This window comes from Halyomorpha halys, unplaced genomic scaffold (genome assembly GCF_000696795.3).
Source record: "Halyomorpha halys isolate HHAL.00 unplaced genomic scaffold, Hhal_1.1 Scaffold106.1, whole genome shotgun sequence".
Taxonomy (NCBI): Eukaryota; Metazoa; Arthropoda; class Insecta; order Hemiptera; family Pentatomidae; genus Halyomorpha; species Halyomorpha halys.
In genome coordinates this window covers 1702038-1720162 of record NW_027111449.1, presented here as the reverse complement: position 1 = coordinate 1720162, position 18125 = coordinate 1702038, and the positions used below count along the sequence as shown (strand labels likewise).

Here is an 18125-nt window from a genome sequence, read left to right as displayed (position 1 = left end):
TAAAATTGATAGTTTGGCCTCCATTGCTTTATTAACTAGTGTAGTGTATAAAATTGATAGTTTGGCTTCCATTGCTTTATTAATTAGTGCAGTGTTCATCAAGGTGTACGGAATAGTTCTAAGACAAGATTATCCGCCGGTGCTCAATAACAAGCACACTTTGAACTGTATATAAAAGTAGCATTCGCTCACGTTTAAGTCACGTTAGGACATATTTGCAATAGTAAAATTAATGCGTATATCGGAAAATGTAACTTTTCGTAACAAAGAAAGGAAATTAATTAATGATGAAACATACAAAAAAATGGCACTTTTGCTCAGTTTTCATAATCTTTCAGCAGCAAGTTTTAATCAAGATTTCAGAGGTAGATTATTCAGCCCCATTGTGCAACTGTCCCAACTGAATTTCATTAAAATAAATGGAGATATAATATATAAATAATAAACCCCTTAACAAACATTGACAGCTCCAAACCTCATTTTCAACCAGTTAATGAATTATCTTAAACATGTTTAGAGCCGCAATCTGCAATGTACAGAAATAGATGTGATATAAGATTGATAATTTCTTTTTTTGTTTTGTTTTCGTGCAGTCAATTTATTTTGAGCTATGAGCACTATCTGTAGGATTTTATTATCCAAAATTTGCCAAGCCTTAGCGGATCGAAATGCATAGTTAATACACATGTACGTTAAGTGTCAGCAACTTACCTTTGGCTTATTGTTTACAATAATGAGCACTTGTAATCGACCTATAAGAACAAATTTGAATCCTTACATATAACTTGAGGTTTTACGTTTCTAGGTATGTAAAACTCAAAAATTAATTTAAAATAATCCGTCCATCTGTTGGTCAGTAAAACCCTCGTTATAATATACGATATTGATTGTCTAAAGTATATTACAATTTATTTAGTTTGTATTTTATATGTAATTAAGTTAAAAACTAAAATATCAATTAATATATTGATCTGAATGACCTACAGATTTTTGTATTTTTCGAAATTATTTATTAAAAAATAAAAAATAGCTACTTTTTTACTTATTAGTTTTATACTTTTTATTTGATTTTTGGATTATAAGTATATTGATCCTCAGAACCTCATATTTTAAGTGAGTGGCTTAATTTTCTTTTATTATACAATAAATGATTTTTTTAATAATACACGCACTGGATATGTTGTATACATACGCTGAATATTGGCTACATAATAAATAAATGTCTCTTAGTCCAATAAATACTCGTCAGTTCTGGAATCGTGAGTTAGTACATTCATATTTTATGAATTGTATCCATTAAGATAAGTTACACTATATTTAAAAATATAAATATCAATTAAGATAGTGCAGTCTATAGCCAAGGGAGCTAGGTCTATATCGTTCAGTCACTGAGTTAAGTTTACCTTGGTTGACTTTTTTTTTGTTTCGGACCCAAGAAAGTCCCCATGAAAAGATGCTCCCCTCCCCCACCATCAAGGTTAGAATAGGTTGGTTAGCTGTAGATGACCAGGTAGGGGGTCTTAAAAAAGTAAATAAAAGATATTAATATGAATAACTGAGATTATTTTTTAGTTTTACTATTAATTATTTTAAAAAATGCAAATAATAATTAAAGGAAAATCAACATTGTTAGTGAATTTATAGTTTTTAATATGTTAAAAATGTCGACTATCTTTCATATTTTGAATTTATTTGGTTTAGGATTTAATTAATTAATATTCTTTATGAATTTTATTAATTTATATTCTATTAATTCTCAATATTTGTAGAATATTGAAATATTTGTAGACTGTAAATATTAGAAATTGCGTGGTTAGATGCCTACCAGTGCTGGCCAAAATGGAATTGAAAGTACAGATATAATTGATGTAATTTGAAACTGCAAAAATTAAATTACAATTGTGATCAGTAATTTCAACTACTTGATGAACCACTGTAATTGTAATAATTATCTAAAATTCCAATTAGTAGTTGAACCAAAGTAATCACAATTACTAATTAGAGTCAAATGTAATTGAAATAACTTTTTGTCCAACACTAATTGCTGCTCATGATCAAGGCCCAGATTTCTTGTTTCCGTCCTGTCACCGATCAAACGTCTTTACAAATGAGTGTACCCAGATACACTGTTACTGTGATACAGTTCGCCAAGTTTTATTTTGTAAATTTTGGCATATTATACGATAAATGCATATATTTGCATGTTTTTAAAAAAATTGAAATAATAAATTAAAATGCAAGGATGGAGACTAAATTCCGGATTACAATCGAAAGTTCATATTTATATAATTAGTAATACAATAAATAATATAATAAACGCTACCTTCTACTATTCGCTTCTCAAAATGTCTAAGAATTTTTTCATTTGCCTAAATTTCACTTCTACTCTGTGTTCGTTTTAAAGACAACACTCCGCTTCGAATTTAGTTTATTGCTTACTTTCCTATGGAGTGGTAATATTTATTATTTTTTAAAATAACAGCGTTATTTAGTTCAAAGTTAAAATCTTAGATTGATTCATCTAAAACCAAAGATGAAGCGGTTTTTACAATTGATCGAAAAATTGTTTATCACAATTATTGCTCAAAACATAATTTTAGCGAAAGAAAATCACAATTGCAATGCAGGTGAGCTGTTATTTTTCATTCTGTTACACATGTAACTTTATCAAGAATTTGTTTATATATTAAAAGAAATTGCTTAACCGATGGCACGATCCCCCTAAAATTGTATCACTTTAATTGTTAAAATTCAAGTTGTTTTTTATTTATGTATGAAATTGAATTTCTTAAATGAATAAACAATGTTTCTTCTATATTTCTAATATTCCTAGAATAAATTACCAATAAAGCTACACTTTTAAAATTAAAAATGTTTACTCGACAGAAATTGGTGATTTCTATCTGAATACTCGTGTTTTTAATTAACCTTATTGAAAAAAACAATCAGTCAGAATATAGTATAATATATATACACACGCACACACATAAGCATTATGATTTTATGTTTTGGATTACATAAATTTTAATTACTATTTTATGCAATTTTAAGGTTTTGATGGTAATGCTCTTGGATTTACAATGTTTTTGGTACTTCCATTTGGATTACAGATAAACAAATCCCTTATAGTGGAAGAGACCAAGAGGAGAAAAAAGGCAGTTATTTCACCTCAATTTTTTATTACTTAATTGAAAACTAGGTATAATTACTAGTCAAAATTGATGAGTCTGCCAAGTATAGGTAGGAGGAATAAAAAATGGTGGCAGTTTCAAAACGTTAAAAATAATTAATTTTTTATTCGGAGCTCTATACCAACAACAATAGAAAATCCAAGAGAGCATCATTTACAGTAGAGTAAATTTGTTAAAATGTAAGCCCTGATAGAGCTATTTACGTCCAATAGTTCTCCAGATATAGATATATCTTTTAATATATTTTATATATTTATATTATATATGAGATATATGTTTTTAAATCGCAACATTTTATAAAAATGTTATACGGAACGAAGTTAGTGAATTTATTTTCAGAAATCCATATCTCAGGAACTATGTGACGTACGGATGTATATCAGTACTCAAATTATAGCTAGTTTAACGAGCTATAAAGTAGTTTATGACATTTATTTTCGTAGGAGAAGTAGTTTTCATGAAATGTGCTAAAATAAATTGATTTATAGTTGTTCGGATAAATTTTCATTTGCCAATGTTATATTCATATGTGAATATCATAAAAACTACTAAGCCTACGAAGATAAGTGTCATAAGCTACTTCATAGTAAGTTAAATTTTCTTTATTTTGAGTGTTGCCAGACATATGTGCGTCTGATGGGTCTAGAGATATATTTTGTCAAAAATCCAACATTTTATGAAATCAACATTTTGTAAGTTTATTTTGCCAAATATCATAAAAACTACTACTTCCACAATGATGAACGATATTAACTATTTTGTAGTAAATTTAACTAGCTTTAATTTGATTCCTGGCAGACATCTGTACGTCCAATGGTTTTTGAAATAATGTTTTTCATAAATCAAACTTATTGTTCAAACAACTATAAATCAATTTATTTTAGCAAATATCATAAAGAATACTATGCCTACGAAGGTAGAGGTCATAAACTACTTTATAGTACATTAAACTAGCTTTAATTTGAGTGCTAATAGACATCTATACGTCACATAGTTCCTGAAATTTAGATTTCTCAAAATAAATTAACTAACTACTAATATTTCAGTAGATTTTAAAGAAATGTTGCTTTTTAAAAAGCTATATCTCGAGAACTATTGGACGTTAATAGCTCCATTAAGGCTCATATTTCAACAAATTTACCCTTCTTTAAATAATGTTCTTTTAGATTTTCTAGTGTTGTTGGTAGTTTTTAAGATATAGAGCTCTGAATAAAAAATTTATTATTTTTGACATTTTCAAACAGCCACCATTTTATATTCCCCCTACCAATACTTGGCAGACTCATCGATTTTGACTAGTAATTATACATAGTTTTTATAAAAGTAATCAAATATTGGGGTGAGATAACTGCCTTTTTTTCTTCCCGGCTCTTGTACTATTAGCTTTCCTTCACGGAAGCACGCAACGTTTAATTGTCCATAAAAAACATGGATTCTCCATCCTGTCCTTGAATCTTGGCTTGTAATTCGCAGTTATTATATTTCTATATCAGTCAGAATGTAAAGTCTTAATCTCTGTTCGACTGGTCAGATCAAGGATTTCAGTATCACTCCATTTTAATAAGTTAGTTAAATTTGTTGTGTAAAATATAGATAATTTGCGATTTTTAATTGAAATACCGAAAATATACACAGAACCTCTTTTTTTTTTTACCTTTGTAAATTTGAACTTATAATTAGGAAGTTTTAAATGTAATTAGAACTCTTTGTATTTGGTAGAATGCATATTTTATGAGAAAAATTGACTCTTTTTTTTGTAGTATTTTTTAATTAAGGCATGCAAAAACTTGGATTTCCGGACCATTATATTAGTAATTCACATGAAAAACTGAAATAAATGACTAGCTCGATTTTACGCATAAGTGAGCCGATTTTGCCCTATATTTGTTACATTTGCTAGGCTGCCAATATCATGGATTCTGTATTAAGTCTTGGTAACAAGCAGCATTGAACATGAATAACCAATTAAAAAATATATGTGAGAATCATGAATCAGAAATGAAATTTCTTAGGTTTTTAGATGATTTTATTATTTAAAGGTTAGAAAATCGCATTTGATTGAGGAAAATCTGTCCTTATTAAATAAATGAATGAAATGAAATATCTCTTTTGTTATATTTTATTAAATATATTTAGAAAAGAAGGCGTTTCACTTTTCTTCTGACCCAGACCAATTTGCTCTACCGCTCCTAAAGAAATTTCACTTCAATAAGGCGTAAATTGCTTATTATGATAAATTATACATAATGGCATATCTGATGTGAAACCATGGGTTTCATTTGCTATGTGCGGTTCTATTGTTGTCTGCTAATGTTATAATGTTGTGTTCTAGTTTTAAGTGTAATAAAATATGTATAATAACGCGTGTGTTATTTACAAAATCCGGACATTCCAATATAATAATTGGTGGCGAGAATTAAAACATCGTTTTGTTCAGTAATTGCTATCAAACGGAATATGAACGTTCACAATCTTTTCCAACCTCCGTCTACGACACAGGCTACGTTTTTGTTTTCCGGTATCTTTGTTTTCATTCTACATACACTTTACAATGGATGACAATCAATTTAAAAGTTTTTTAGAAACGTTTTCTCATACACTTATTTCTAATCAAAAAACTCTCGTTGAACAGTTGATAGCAGCCGAAAGTACTAGTAATGGCAATGTCGCACTATTTGAACGATTTGAGTCATCAGTGGAGAAATTCTCTTCATACCTGGAACGTTTTGAAAACATGAAAAACATTACCAGTGATAAAAAAAAATCCCAGTTACTTCTGATTTCAATAGGCCCTATCCAATACAACAGCTTAGCCACATTTCTAGGACCTGGGAGGCCGCTGAACTCACTAGATTACAAATCCCTTTTACAGGAATTTTCGAAGATGCTGCTGCCCGCTAGGAATGTTGTTGTTTCTCAACATTATTTTTTATCTTGCTACCAACAGGATTCTCAGTCTATTTCTGAATATGTTGCTACGCTACGACGTCATTTATCAGATTGTGAGTTTCATGTCCAATGCGCTGAATGTTCCTGTAAGAAAAAAGTCTCGATATCTGAAGTTTTCTTACGGGTCCAGTTTGTGCGAGGAATCCGTGACGATTGGATCCGCGAATTACTATTATAAGCTAACATTACAAAGTTTGATGACGTTTTTAAAAAAGCATTGGCATTGTAAGCTTCGCGAATTCAAAGTAAACAAATGAGTAGCACGAGCTCACCCCTGACTCTCACACCGGGATCTTCGTCTAACTCCATGGATGTTAACAAAGTTTCGGGAAGTTCAAACATAGACAAAGCAGGTTCGCGTCCTCACCAGACCTAGACCCGAAACACCATTCCGAGCTCTCTGTCGTCAGTTAAGGTGCATAACCCTATATATCTGACTCAGCATTATCCCCTTCCACCATCATTGTATTTATATCCCCCTGTTACAGAGCTAAGGAGTTCATTCAGTCATTAGAGTTGTTACTTTGTTATTCGTAGTAATAGTGTAGTAGTAGTAGTGCATATTTTGTAACTTTGATACCAATAAAGTTTTTTTAAGTTCTTTCCGCGGTTACGTTCTTTATCTGTCCTCTGTCACATTCTCGGGATTTTTATCGCACATTGGGAATTGAGAATTAATGTTTTCGGTGCGGGAAAAATTCCCATAAAGCAAATGACTGCCATATCGACCGAGAACAACTAAGATGCACTTCATGTTTCGCACAAAGCCATGTTTCAAGAGTTGGTATCAAAGCCTTGTCAAAATCATCTTGTTGTTGATTCTAAGCAAATCGGACATGAATCTGATGGAAGCCTCTTTGATCATTCAACCCAGTCTTACGGATGCAATGCTATTACACATGTCTCTTCTAGCATAGTTGATTTATATGAACTCAATGCCTGCTCAGTGAAGTATATCATAACTGTGTCGCTCAACAGTGAACCTTCAAAATGGAGGTGGATTCTGGTGCAAAATTCTCCATTCTGCCAGAAGACAAATTGCAACAGCTTAATCTAAAAAAAGAGCTGTTACCTGCGCATGTCAACTTCAGAGCTTTTTCAAATGATATCGTCCCCTGCAAGGGTAAAGTAAATGTTGCAGTAACCTATAAAAACAAACGCATTTTAGCCGACCTATACATTGTTGCACCTGGCCATGACGCACTTTTGGGTCGCGACTAGAACTTACAGATCGATGCAGAGATGTCGCTTGAACACGTTCCTCATGATTTTACAGAGTACCATTTGCTCTTCGTGATCGAGTGGAAAGGGAGCTTGACTCTCTTGAAAAATCAGATATTATTACACCAGTGGCTACTTGTGACTGGGGATCTACCCTTGTTGTAATTCCAAAACTAGATGGAGGAGTCCGGCTTTGTGTCGACTATAAATGTGGTGTGAATGAGCGTCTGGTTTCTGGAAATTTTCCTATTCAATGAGTGGAGGATGTTTTGTTGCATGCTAAAAAAGCGTATTGTTGTCTGCTAATGTTATAATGTTGTGTTCTAGTTTTAAGTGTAATAAAATATGTATAATAACGCGTGTGTTATTTACAAAATCCTAACATTCCAATATAATATATAAATTACATATATTTACATGATATAATAAAAAAGAAAGAAAACTTTTTTTTTCTAAATAAACTGAGCCTCAACTTTCATAACTGAAAAGAAACCTACATTATAGTTTATAATAAGAATACATTGCACTGCAGTGAAATAATGCAGGTTAGAAGGAGGGGCTTAATGAAAAATAGACTAAATGTTAATGTCGAAACAGCCTATGACAAATACAATGAAAACATTTAAGATTAATGAAAAGCAAAAAAAAAAATGTATACTTATATTCAAGATTTTGAATATAAAAATTTATTATAATCTATGCTGACATATCGCACTTGTATTTCTAAAGTGACATAAGTCTAAAACTTACATTTCTGGAAATGTGACACTCTTGCCTATGGAGGGGGAATACCATTAAGGCAGCAAGAGTGACACAAGTGCCTTCTGGCGGACAAGCTCTGAAGCTAGGTTGATACAGTTTTGATGATTCATAAAGATATATTTACCAATTTCTTTCATAGTCATAACTCAAACACACCTCTTTTTGAGTTGTGTCACTTTAGAAATACTAGTGCGATATGTCCATCATATAATTTATGAACTGGATAATTGGTAAACTGTCCCCAACGTTGTTTGGATGTTTAAATAAAGGAAAAAAGAAACGTCATAAAAGGGAAATTTCTTCGAGAAAAATAAATAAGTAATCCAAGTAGGAAAAGTACTTTTTTTTGACTGGTAGTTTTCTTCTCATTAGAAAATTGACCAGAAAGTCCCATATTTCAATAAACTAATTAAATAAGGTGTGTGTCCATTCTCAGCCTACATGCTCTAAAGATCGTAAACTTTCTTCTGAGACATATTGAGGCGTAAGTAGTTCGCAGACTTTCTCCAATTTATTACATGTAGGTATCTTAATACTACCGAAGAGTTAATACTTAGTTAAAGTTAAAGTTAAAGTTAATACTTTCAAAGAGTTAAAAAAATATGAAGTGCCCCAACTAACTGTCCACACCCAGTAAATTTTTATTTATTTAAATTATTTTAACAAAAAAATTACATAAATTTTTTGTTTGATCAGACGAGAACGTTATTATTGTAAGTTAAAAATTGCTGGGTTTTTATTATCAATATTTGTTTATTTTTTGTTCTTGGTGTGAAGACATCAAAAGTAATTCCTCCCTGGACACCAAAAATAAATTCACTTCATGCCGTAGGAACGGTTCCCCTTTCCGTTCCTACGGCATGAAGTGAATCAGGCTACTTATACCGGGACCCAAGGATCAAAGAGTATGGGGGCTAGAAAGTACTAGAAAGATACTAGTGTACAAAACCAGCTCTGCATTGCAGTGATAATATCAAAATCCACTAAAAAAGAATAATATAAATTAGCATTCCTCCACTGAAAAAGATACGTTGGGTTATTTCTATCTCTTTTGAGCGAGCATAGCGCAAGTTTGCAGCTATGTCCTAAAGCATTATCAATAATAGCATAAGTAGGAATTTTGAATTTCCCGCTTGTGGGGCTTATGCGGGGATTACGCATGCCGCTGCCACCAATAATTGTCTTTATTTTATTTATTCATTGGTGTTCGACTGTGGTGCAGCCCAGCGCCTCTTAGGTGGGGCTGCACCTTATCCACCTGCATCCGTATGGGTGCCTCCTCCAGCAAGCAGCCTGGTCGGGCCCTTCTGGTATCAGTCTGAGTCAGCTTCTTTATCTTCATCTTCTTGACTTGGTGGCTCGCCGATTACGGTTGGTCGAGGACTTCCTAACATAAATTGCGTCGGGCCGACCACCTTCATCTACCCGTAGATGAATTCTCTGAAGAAGGGATAATTCCTTATAGTCCTGGGTGGAATAGTCCTTCCATGGCGGTGCAATCCAACACTACATGCTCTGCAGTTTTGGGACTCCGCACGTAGGGCACCGGGTGTCGATGTTCTTCCCAAAACTTTGCAGATTTCCACGGAACCCATCATGTCCCGTCAGGATTTGCGAGACCCAATAATCTGGGTGAACCCACCCCCGCTCACTGTCTTGAATGGACAGTAGGGAAGAACATCCTCAGAGTGGAGCCCTTCCGACTTGCCTGCCACCGTCCATTCCATTCTTATTAATTTGTCGCTGTTAAATGAGTAGTCGCTTTTAAAAAGGAAAATTTTCCAATTTTTAAGAAAGTCAAAAATTTAGAAAAAAAAATTTATTAAGGGCGCCGCTGAAAAAATCCGATTATTTAGGGAGCCGCAAATGGAAAAAGATTGAGAACCTCTGGGTTATTCTAAAGTATTAGAACCTTGCTTTCATTTATAGTTAAATCCATAAACATAATCTCTTATTTTTTTTGGTTTCTGATCAAGATTTAAGATACTCGAAATAATCTTAAAATCGGATTATCGGGCCAAGTTAGAGAGGAATTTCATGGTTACTGCCGAATTTCTAGTGTATTGCCCAACTATCCCAAGATCAATTTCTACCTTTCTCCTGTTTGTAGAACTGTAGCTGAATTGCTAAAACGCCCCTCATGGAAACCTTATGACAACCCGCCTGCCATGAAGAGAAGGAAGATAGAGAAGTGACGTAGGGTGGGACAAGGTTCAGATCTACATCCTCCCTGCAGTTGCTCAACTAGGAGAGGTCAATGTTAATTGTTCTTACATGTTTTCCTTCTAATCTTTCCTTATGCTCATTTCGGTTCTGACTGATAAAGGAAACCAAGGGTCTGTTTTTAATATATTTTTTCCTAAAAACACTAAAAATTACAAGAGTTATACGAACATGTTAGACAATTAACGATGTTTAAAGAGTTAAAAAATTATGTAGTTTATTACATATACTATTATGTTGGTAATATTATGGTAATCATATTTGTTTAAAGTAAACATATCACACTTTTGTTTAAATACTAGTCTGACAAAAAACAAGTATTTAATGTATGCCTTAGGTTCTATCCTAGACTGTAGTTAGTTTGTGGACCTCTAGAATTGTAGTACCTGTACTATCTATAGAATACCTCCAATCAAAAATAAATCAAAACTTTTTTTCAGATTCACCACTATTTAGGCATAACAACGTTATGTTCCTGATGAAATTTTCATTTGCATCAGTATATTAATTTACTATTTAGCATTGCTAATAGCACTAGTTGTCTGATAAAAATACAGAGACTGAAATTAAAGCCACTTGCGTGTAAATACCATTATTATTTATATTATATTTCATATTATTATATTATATTAAATTTCAGGTCCCAACGATATTTGTAAAGATGGCCCAAGTGTTTGGAGATGTCAAAGCCTGAGTAACTGCCCTGGATTAAAGGAAATGAGACAAAAGGGAATAAGGCCTGATATCTGCAGTTTTCAAGGCAATGAACCAATCATCTGTTGTCCACTTTCTACTCAATCAGACACAGAAACTACTACCACCAGGCTACCTAAGCCTACTACTCAACCAGCTACAAGACGGACCACTTCCAAACCGTACGGAGGGGTTACAAATAAGATTGACGGGGAAGAAGGACCTGTTTGGGGAAGTTGGACTGCGAGACCAAGTACAAATATAAAACCAACTAACCCTACAAAATCCAAAGCAGAACAAAGTAAGTACTCATGTTCTTGCTTTGTTAAAATATTTTTTTTACCTTCAAAACTGACATACCCTTTTCAAAAGTTTTTTCAAACTGTAATTATATGCAGAATAATGAATATTAAATTTGAAGCATTAAGTATCTGATTATCAATTACATATATTATTATAATGATAAAATTATCCATTTTAAGTATTATTATTTCTTATCTTGAATGAAGGTCATCAAATAATTTAAATATTGTAATAAGAATTATCATTCATGTTTCCCAATCACAGTATTGCAAATCTGGTAGTAAACCAAGTGTTCCTTACTTATCCTGGAGATTTGAATTCCTTTTCCCCAACTGTTTCATAGCTGTTCCAAAGTAAGTGAAATTACCAAAGTACTTCTTCTCAGTTACTTTACACCGAAACATCATTCTGTACCCTTCCTACCTGTAGGATTTTGCCCTTGCTAATTTTGATAAATTTTTCTTTTCTACAGAGCTCTTTATTTAAATTTGAATTTACTTAATGTTGAAAGTAAACTTACAACTCTAATATTAATTTATCAGCCTTTATTAAAATTTAATTCACTTAAGAATGTGTTCTATTAACTAAAAATAATTCATGATTAAAATGTTTAGGAATTTCAGACTTCTGTAAAAACAAAGTCCTTACTTATTATTATTAGATTTATAAATACATTTTTTTAAATTCTTTTTTTCAGAGTGTAAGGAATATGCTGAGTATGTTTATCGCATTCAGGAGTCTCCTTCATTATTACCAAACCAAAAACCACAGATCATTAAAACTAAGGAGTGTGGTATCGAAACTCTAATTGTTGGTGGCAATAATTCGATGCCTAAAGAATTTCCTCATATGGTAAAGAAATGTTGATTAGTTTTTACTTTTTTTCAAGTAAAATATCTCATATACAAAATATAATGTTATTATGTATTTAATATTTACTAAATTCAATATGAACCTTTATGTATATTCCAAACCTAATATTATAGTCATTACCCACATAATGATTATACACAAAAGTGTTTCTAACATGCTTAAAAAATAAACTGTTTTTTTTTAATGTAAGGGCTTTGTTAAATAGTATTAATACTTTTATCAGAAACTTGTGGTAAATCAACATTTTTCAAACAGTACTGATAAATTTAACAACATAATAAATCGAACTTAATGAATAGTTTATCAATCCTTTTATATGATTTGTTTTTTTAAACATTAAATAAAAAAAACATGTTTATCAACAATTTTAAATCCTTAAAATAGATCTAGATTGTTTGTTATATTTAAAACATCTTTGTTTTTGTGAATGTTTCAATATTGAAAAAAGTCTATGTATATTAACAAAAAAATATATAAGGAAGTACTGTTACTAGACCAACGGTTGTGCAAGGAGGTGATTTGGTCATGTTTATGTTGTATATATACTACCTAAGTACCAACTAAATCTATTTTTAATTTATAAGTAGGTACTTTGTAAATAATAGAATCTCTATGAACCAAGAATCTCTATATTGCGACTAATCCAAAAAAATATGCGAGGAGGAAAGGATATCAGAGGGCTGCAACACTGGCCTGATCTGTCCTATACTAAAGAAAGGCTGCAGGCATAGCACTGCTTCGGGTGGTCTACTGGATGACCAACATAATGCTAAATTGAATATCTTGGTATTACAAGAATATAATAGGTGACCACCAAGTAGGGTTTAGAAGAGGAAAGTGCACGCTTGACCAGATCTTCATCCTGAAACAGATACTCAAAAAGGATGGGAAGTAGATCAGGATGCCCTTTTTGTCAATTTTAAAGCAGCTTATGATTCGAAGATAGAAACTGTCATTGGAAGATCATGACTGAAATGTGAATTCCCATGAAGTTGGTAAGACTGACAAAAGCATTTACGAATGATCCTAAATGCAATGATGCTAAATGAGTCCTGATGCAAGGAGAAGTATCTGAAACCTTTGAAGTCAGAACAGGTCTGTGACAAGGAGATGGACTCTCTCCAATGCCGTTCAATCTAGCTTTAGAAAAAGTGATTAGAAGAACATCACGTGGGTGGGGTGCACATCACAATGAAACATTAAATCCTGGCACATGCTAATGACATTGCGGTCCTCAAAAGTAACCAAGATGACATGGAAAGACTCGCAAAGACTCTATGATGAAAGGGAGAAGAAATCGGCTAGCAAGATAATGAAGATAAAACAAAATATATGATTTTAAGCCAAAAAGTTGACCCTAACAACATGGTCTGTAAATCCTTTATAAAAGTAGACAGTTTAAAATACCTCGGCTCCAAAACAACATCAATAAATGATCAATGGACTGAGATAGACAAACACACAACAAGCGTGAACAGAACCTTCTCCGATATACATAAAAGCTTTGAAGTATTTTAGAAATAATTGTCAAAATTGCATAAAGAATAAAATAAATCTAAATCATGCTTTCTGTTTGAGCACTGTTTATGTCATTTTTACTTAGTACTAATATTTTTTTATTCCTAGGCTCTAATTGGCTATGGTGATAGACCGAAAATAGAATGGGGGTGTGGAGGAAGTTTAATCAGCCCTAAATTTGTCCTGAGCGCTGCCCATTGTACTAAGCCAGATAGGTAATGTTATATTTAAATTTTTTTATTCATTCTTTTCTATTCTATATTTATTCACATGAATATTTTTTAAAGACATAATTAGATTCATAAACGTAGATATGTGGGCTTATTTAATTCTGAGTAAAATTTAAAATTTTTGTATCTATTGTCCAGAGCTATTTTAACATAAATTTGTAGCTTTTGATAGAATCAGGCCTTCAAATTTTCTGTTTAAAAACAATAAATTTTTTAAAAATAAGTTCTAATAAATGCATTGCTTACCAATATCTATCGAATTTTCTTAAAAAAGATATTTATAAGTAGAGAAATTAATATGCATGTAAATATTTTTAGCTTGGGAGTAGCCACTTGGGTCCGACTTGGAGAACTTGACAGATCGATTAACTATGATGATGCAGACCCCATAGAACTGAGGATAAGAAGACGTATAAATCATCCACAGTATAATGATCGACGTTTATACCATGACATATCTCTATTCGAACTGGAGAGGGAAGTGAAACTTAATACTTACATTCGCCCTCTCTGCCTTCACACTAGCAAGGAAGTGAATGCAAACTCTGCTATAGCATCTGGTTGGGGTCTTACATCATGGGGTAAGTTATAAAATAATTATTTTTGGTATCACAATAAAATGTTATACTATGTAAAATCTTCAACTCCTTGTGAGTTTTTTAAAAATAAACTAATTGCTGTTTAGTTATCACTGAACGTTCCCACTAATCTAGTGATGCCTGGTATGATATTTTTTGGGATAGTGGAAATCATCAAAACACAATCAATATACAATAAAAAATTTTATTTGATTGTTTTGGCTGATCTCAATTTTTTTTGGTCGGCTGAAACCAAAAATGAACTCCCATTTCTTCTATCAAGTTCAGATTTTTCACAAATCCCTGACATGTAATGCCAGTTTTATAGCACAAAAATCATAAAAATCTTTTAAAACTTATAAAGTCATTTGCTCAACTTCCAAGTTTGGTGGTTAATAATAACATTAAATTTTATCAAATTGCACTACTCAAATTCTATAAAAATCAATTTGAATTTGAAATATAAGACAATGTAGATACGATATAAAATGTATTTACGTTTATTTAAATACATTTAAGTGGCTTTTTATTGCCTTCAGATTTAGAAAATTTATTCTTTAGAGTTATCACTAGAAATAGAGAAAACTGTTTTTTCCAATGAAACTTAAACATTAGAATTCGATCAAAGTATGTAAGAGTAATAAGTATCTCAAGTTGATGTAGAAAATGTGTGAACAAGTTCATTCTTTCTGGCAAGCCAAAAAATTTCAAATTTTTTTTGGATTTAGATGTTTATTAGGGTTTCATTTCCTAGGATATAGACCTAGAAAATATATTTTAACTTAAAGGAAAAACAATGAAAGCATTTCAGATATTATAAAAATATCTGGATTAATATTATATAGTTATTTAAGTACCAGGCATAGTCTTCTGATTGCATTTTCCTTAAAAATCATTAATCATTTTCCTGATAAATGTACTTTGTCACATAATTTGAATTACTAAATAATAGATAAGATATTTTAACTAATTAAAAAAAATACGGTAATGTAAAAAAATATTGAGGAAATAAAATTTTCAATAATGTTACTAAAAAATTCAACTTGAAACCATTATTACTGAATACAATATTCAAACCAGTATTAACCAATATAATTGTTTTGGTACTGCTGGAAAAACAAGATTTCTCTCTTTCTGATGATAACAATGAAGCTTACTTGATTTTAAACCAATATTATTAATTATTAGTCACTCAAATATATTTAATCAATTATAAAGACATTATACGCCTATATACGACCATTATAATATATTCTAGCATTATATTCCACATATCTGCAAAAAGATTGTACATGATAGAAGAAAATGAAGTTCAGTTTCAGTTTCAGTTTCAGTTTTAGAATTATCATATCAAATTTTGAAAAGATTCTTTTTGTAGACGTATGAAATCATAGCAAGAACTTAGTAAATAAACAAAAATTATTGTAACATAAAAAAAAAAAAATCTTAAGTCTTTCTAATATTAGTAAATTACTTACTAATCAATGTTTTGCCAATTCAGGCATCATCAGAACAGAGATATAAAAGATCACAAACTAAAGACAGCACATCTCACATCAACAGTCTAAAAGATAATAACCAAACAGAGGTGGCATTTAATCCCTTAGTCTGATATATTGATGGTTGATAGTATGGTAAATCAATACGCATATTGCATTTAAGAAGAACTAATATTAAATTTCTGGCAAATATTAAAGGTCTTGATCATGGTAGAGCAATCAAACGATGAGGCAGAGACTCAACTGACAGTCTTCATCAAAGGTTTATAATTGATGAATATAGATCTGATAAAGGACACCTAGAATTTGGGTTGAAACTTCAGGATCAAACAAATTATTCCAACTATTTTATATGTTATTCTCAACCACAACCTTCTTGATCAACCATAGTCTATGTTTAAGTATTTCAGCAAAATTAATACTGATTTGTTTACAGGTGGCCATGAAAGTTCGATGCTGCAGAAAGTAAATTTATCTATTGTAACCAATAAAGAATGTAATAATCATTTTGGAAGTGATTTCAAACAGCAGCTCCCAAATGGTATTGTTGATAATACGATGGTGTGTGCCGGAGGAGAAGCAGGAAAAGACACATGCCGGGTAAAGCTTTATTCCTTTCAATTAAGACTTTCGAGATTAATAAAGTTGTCCATTTGATTCTTTACTTTAATGGATTGAAGATAAGTTTGCCTGTAGTGAAGGATATTCATGCACCCCACACCCTAGCTCCTTCTCCCCTCCTCACCATAACAAATCCCTCTCCTTGGACTGGTAACAAAAAGTTTGTTCCAAGATGTAGTCCTGAACTTGGTAACGTCAAAGTATAACCATGTTCTGACTGATAAACAGAAAATAACTTATTTCTGTAGGTTATCCTTTATCTTTGACTGGGACTGTTTCTTATTGAATCTTGTTTTCCTTTGTTAGCAACTATGTTGACAACTCTACTCTTGTTATTTAAGAACAGAGTATCATCCATAAAGTCATTTTTGATAATTATTGTGTTCAGAAAAAAAACTATCTCTTTTTAAGTTTATTTCTTTCTGTAATGTGTCTATTCATATTTATATCCTGTAAAATGACAACATACGTTAATTGAAAAAAAAAATTGCAATAGAATATTATTTAATTAATAAAGTAATGTGCCCAGGGGCTGGCTGTCAAAACATGCATCTGCTTACTAACTGGTCCTTAATGAGAGCTTAAACCAACACTCAAAAGAGTTGAATGACGACTGATGAAAGTCACTTTAAGTTGTAAGCCACTACTCTTCATAATCATTTGGTGTGTAGTTGCTATTATCTAGTGTAGAATATGCCAACTAAAATACTTGAACAGGAGAATGAAATAAAGTACTGGGGATATTCATAATCCTTCTTTAATTTATATTAAAATACAACTATAATACACCAAACTTTACCAGAAAGATCCAATTATACAATATAAATAAACAGCACCAAGTAGTTTGACGGAAACTTGTTTTTTTAATATAGGCCACACATTTGTTGGAGAACTTACTGGAAAAGCATTGTACTGACTTTTTGTTCCTTTGATCTTTATGTTCTGGCAATTCATCAATATAAATCTGTTTTAATTGTTGTTTAGTATTCAAATAATTACTGCTTACCAGTAGAATTTTTAAAATTAATAGTATTATTTTTACGTTTTAAATAAATTTGATCATGATATTGGCATGTTCACAGAGAAATGCCCATAAACCAGATGAAATGCAAAGTCAAATTAATTGTATTATAGTTATGAAAATATCTAATGTTATTGTTTCAGGGAGACTCTGGTGGACCACTGCAAATATATCATAAGAATTTGTTTTGTATGTATTCACAAATTGGAGTTGTTTCTTTTGGACTAGCTTGTGCTATATCAGTTCCAAGTGTATATACAAGAGTATCAAATTATGTTGGATGGATTGAGAATATTGTTTGGCCATAGAATATTTTTTTTTTAATAGATCTATTTTTCACATTGTTCAAACAGCTCAAAACAAAGTATTATATATATATGCATATTGCAAAGTTATGAATATTATTTGAAATATAAAGCTGATATCTTATTTAATGTAGGTAT

At 31.4% G+C, this 18125-nt stretch overlaps 1 protein-coding gene across 1 annotated transcript in view; it reads left to right on the top strand.

The window, feature by feature from the left end:
• LOC106677624 (transmembrane protease serine 9) overlaps nt 1-18125 on the top strand; it is a 29078-nt gene that overhangs the window by 2516 nt on the left and 8437 nt on the right. Inside the window, exons 3-8 of the mRNA XM_067049435.1 lie at nt 10987-11340; nt 12040-12194; nt 13842-13948; nt 14282-14544; nt 16477-16640; nt 17826-17984. Coding sequence (XP_066905536.1) covers nt 10987-11340; nt 12040-12194; nt 13842-13948; nt 14282-14544; nt 16477-16640; nt 17826-17984 — 1202 coding nt within the window. The remainder of the gene's footprint in view (nt 1-10986; nt 11341-12039; nt 12195-13841; nt 13949-14281; nt 14545-16476; nt 16641-17825; nt 17985-18125) is intronic.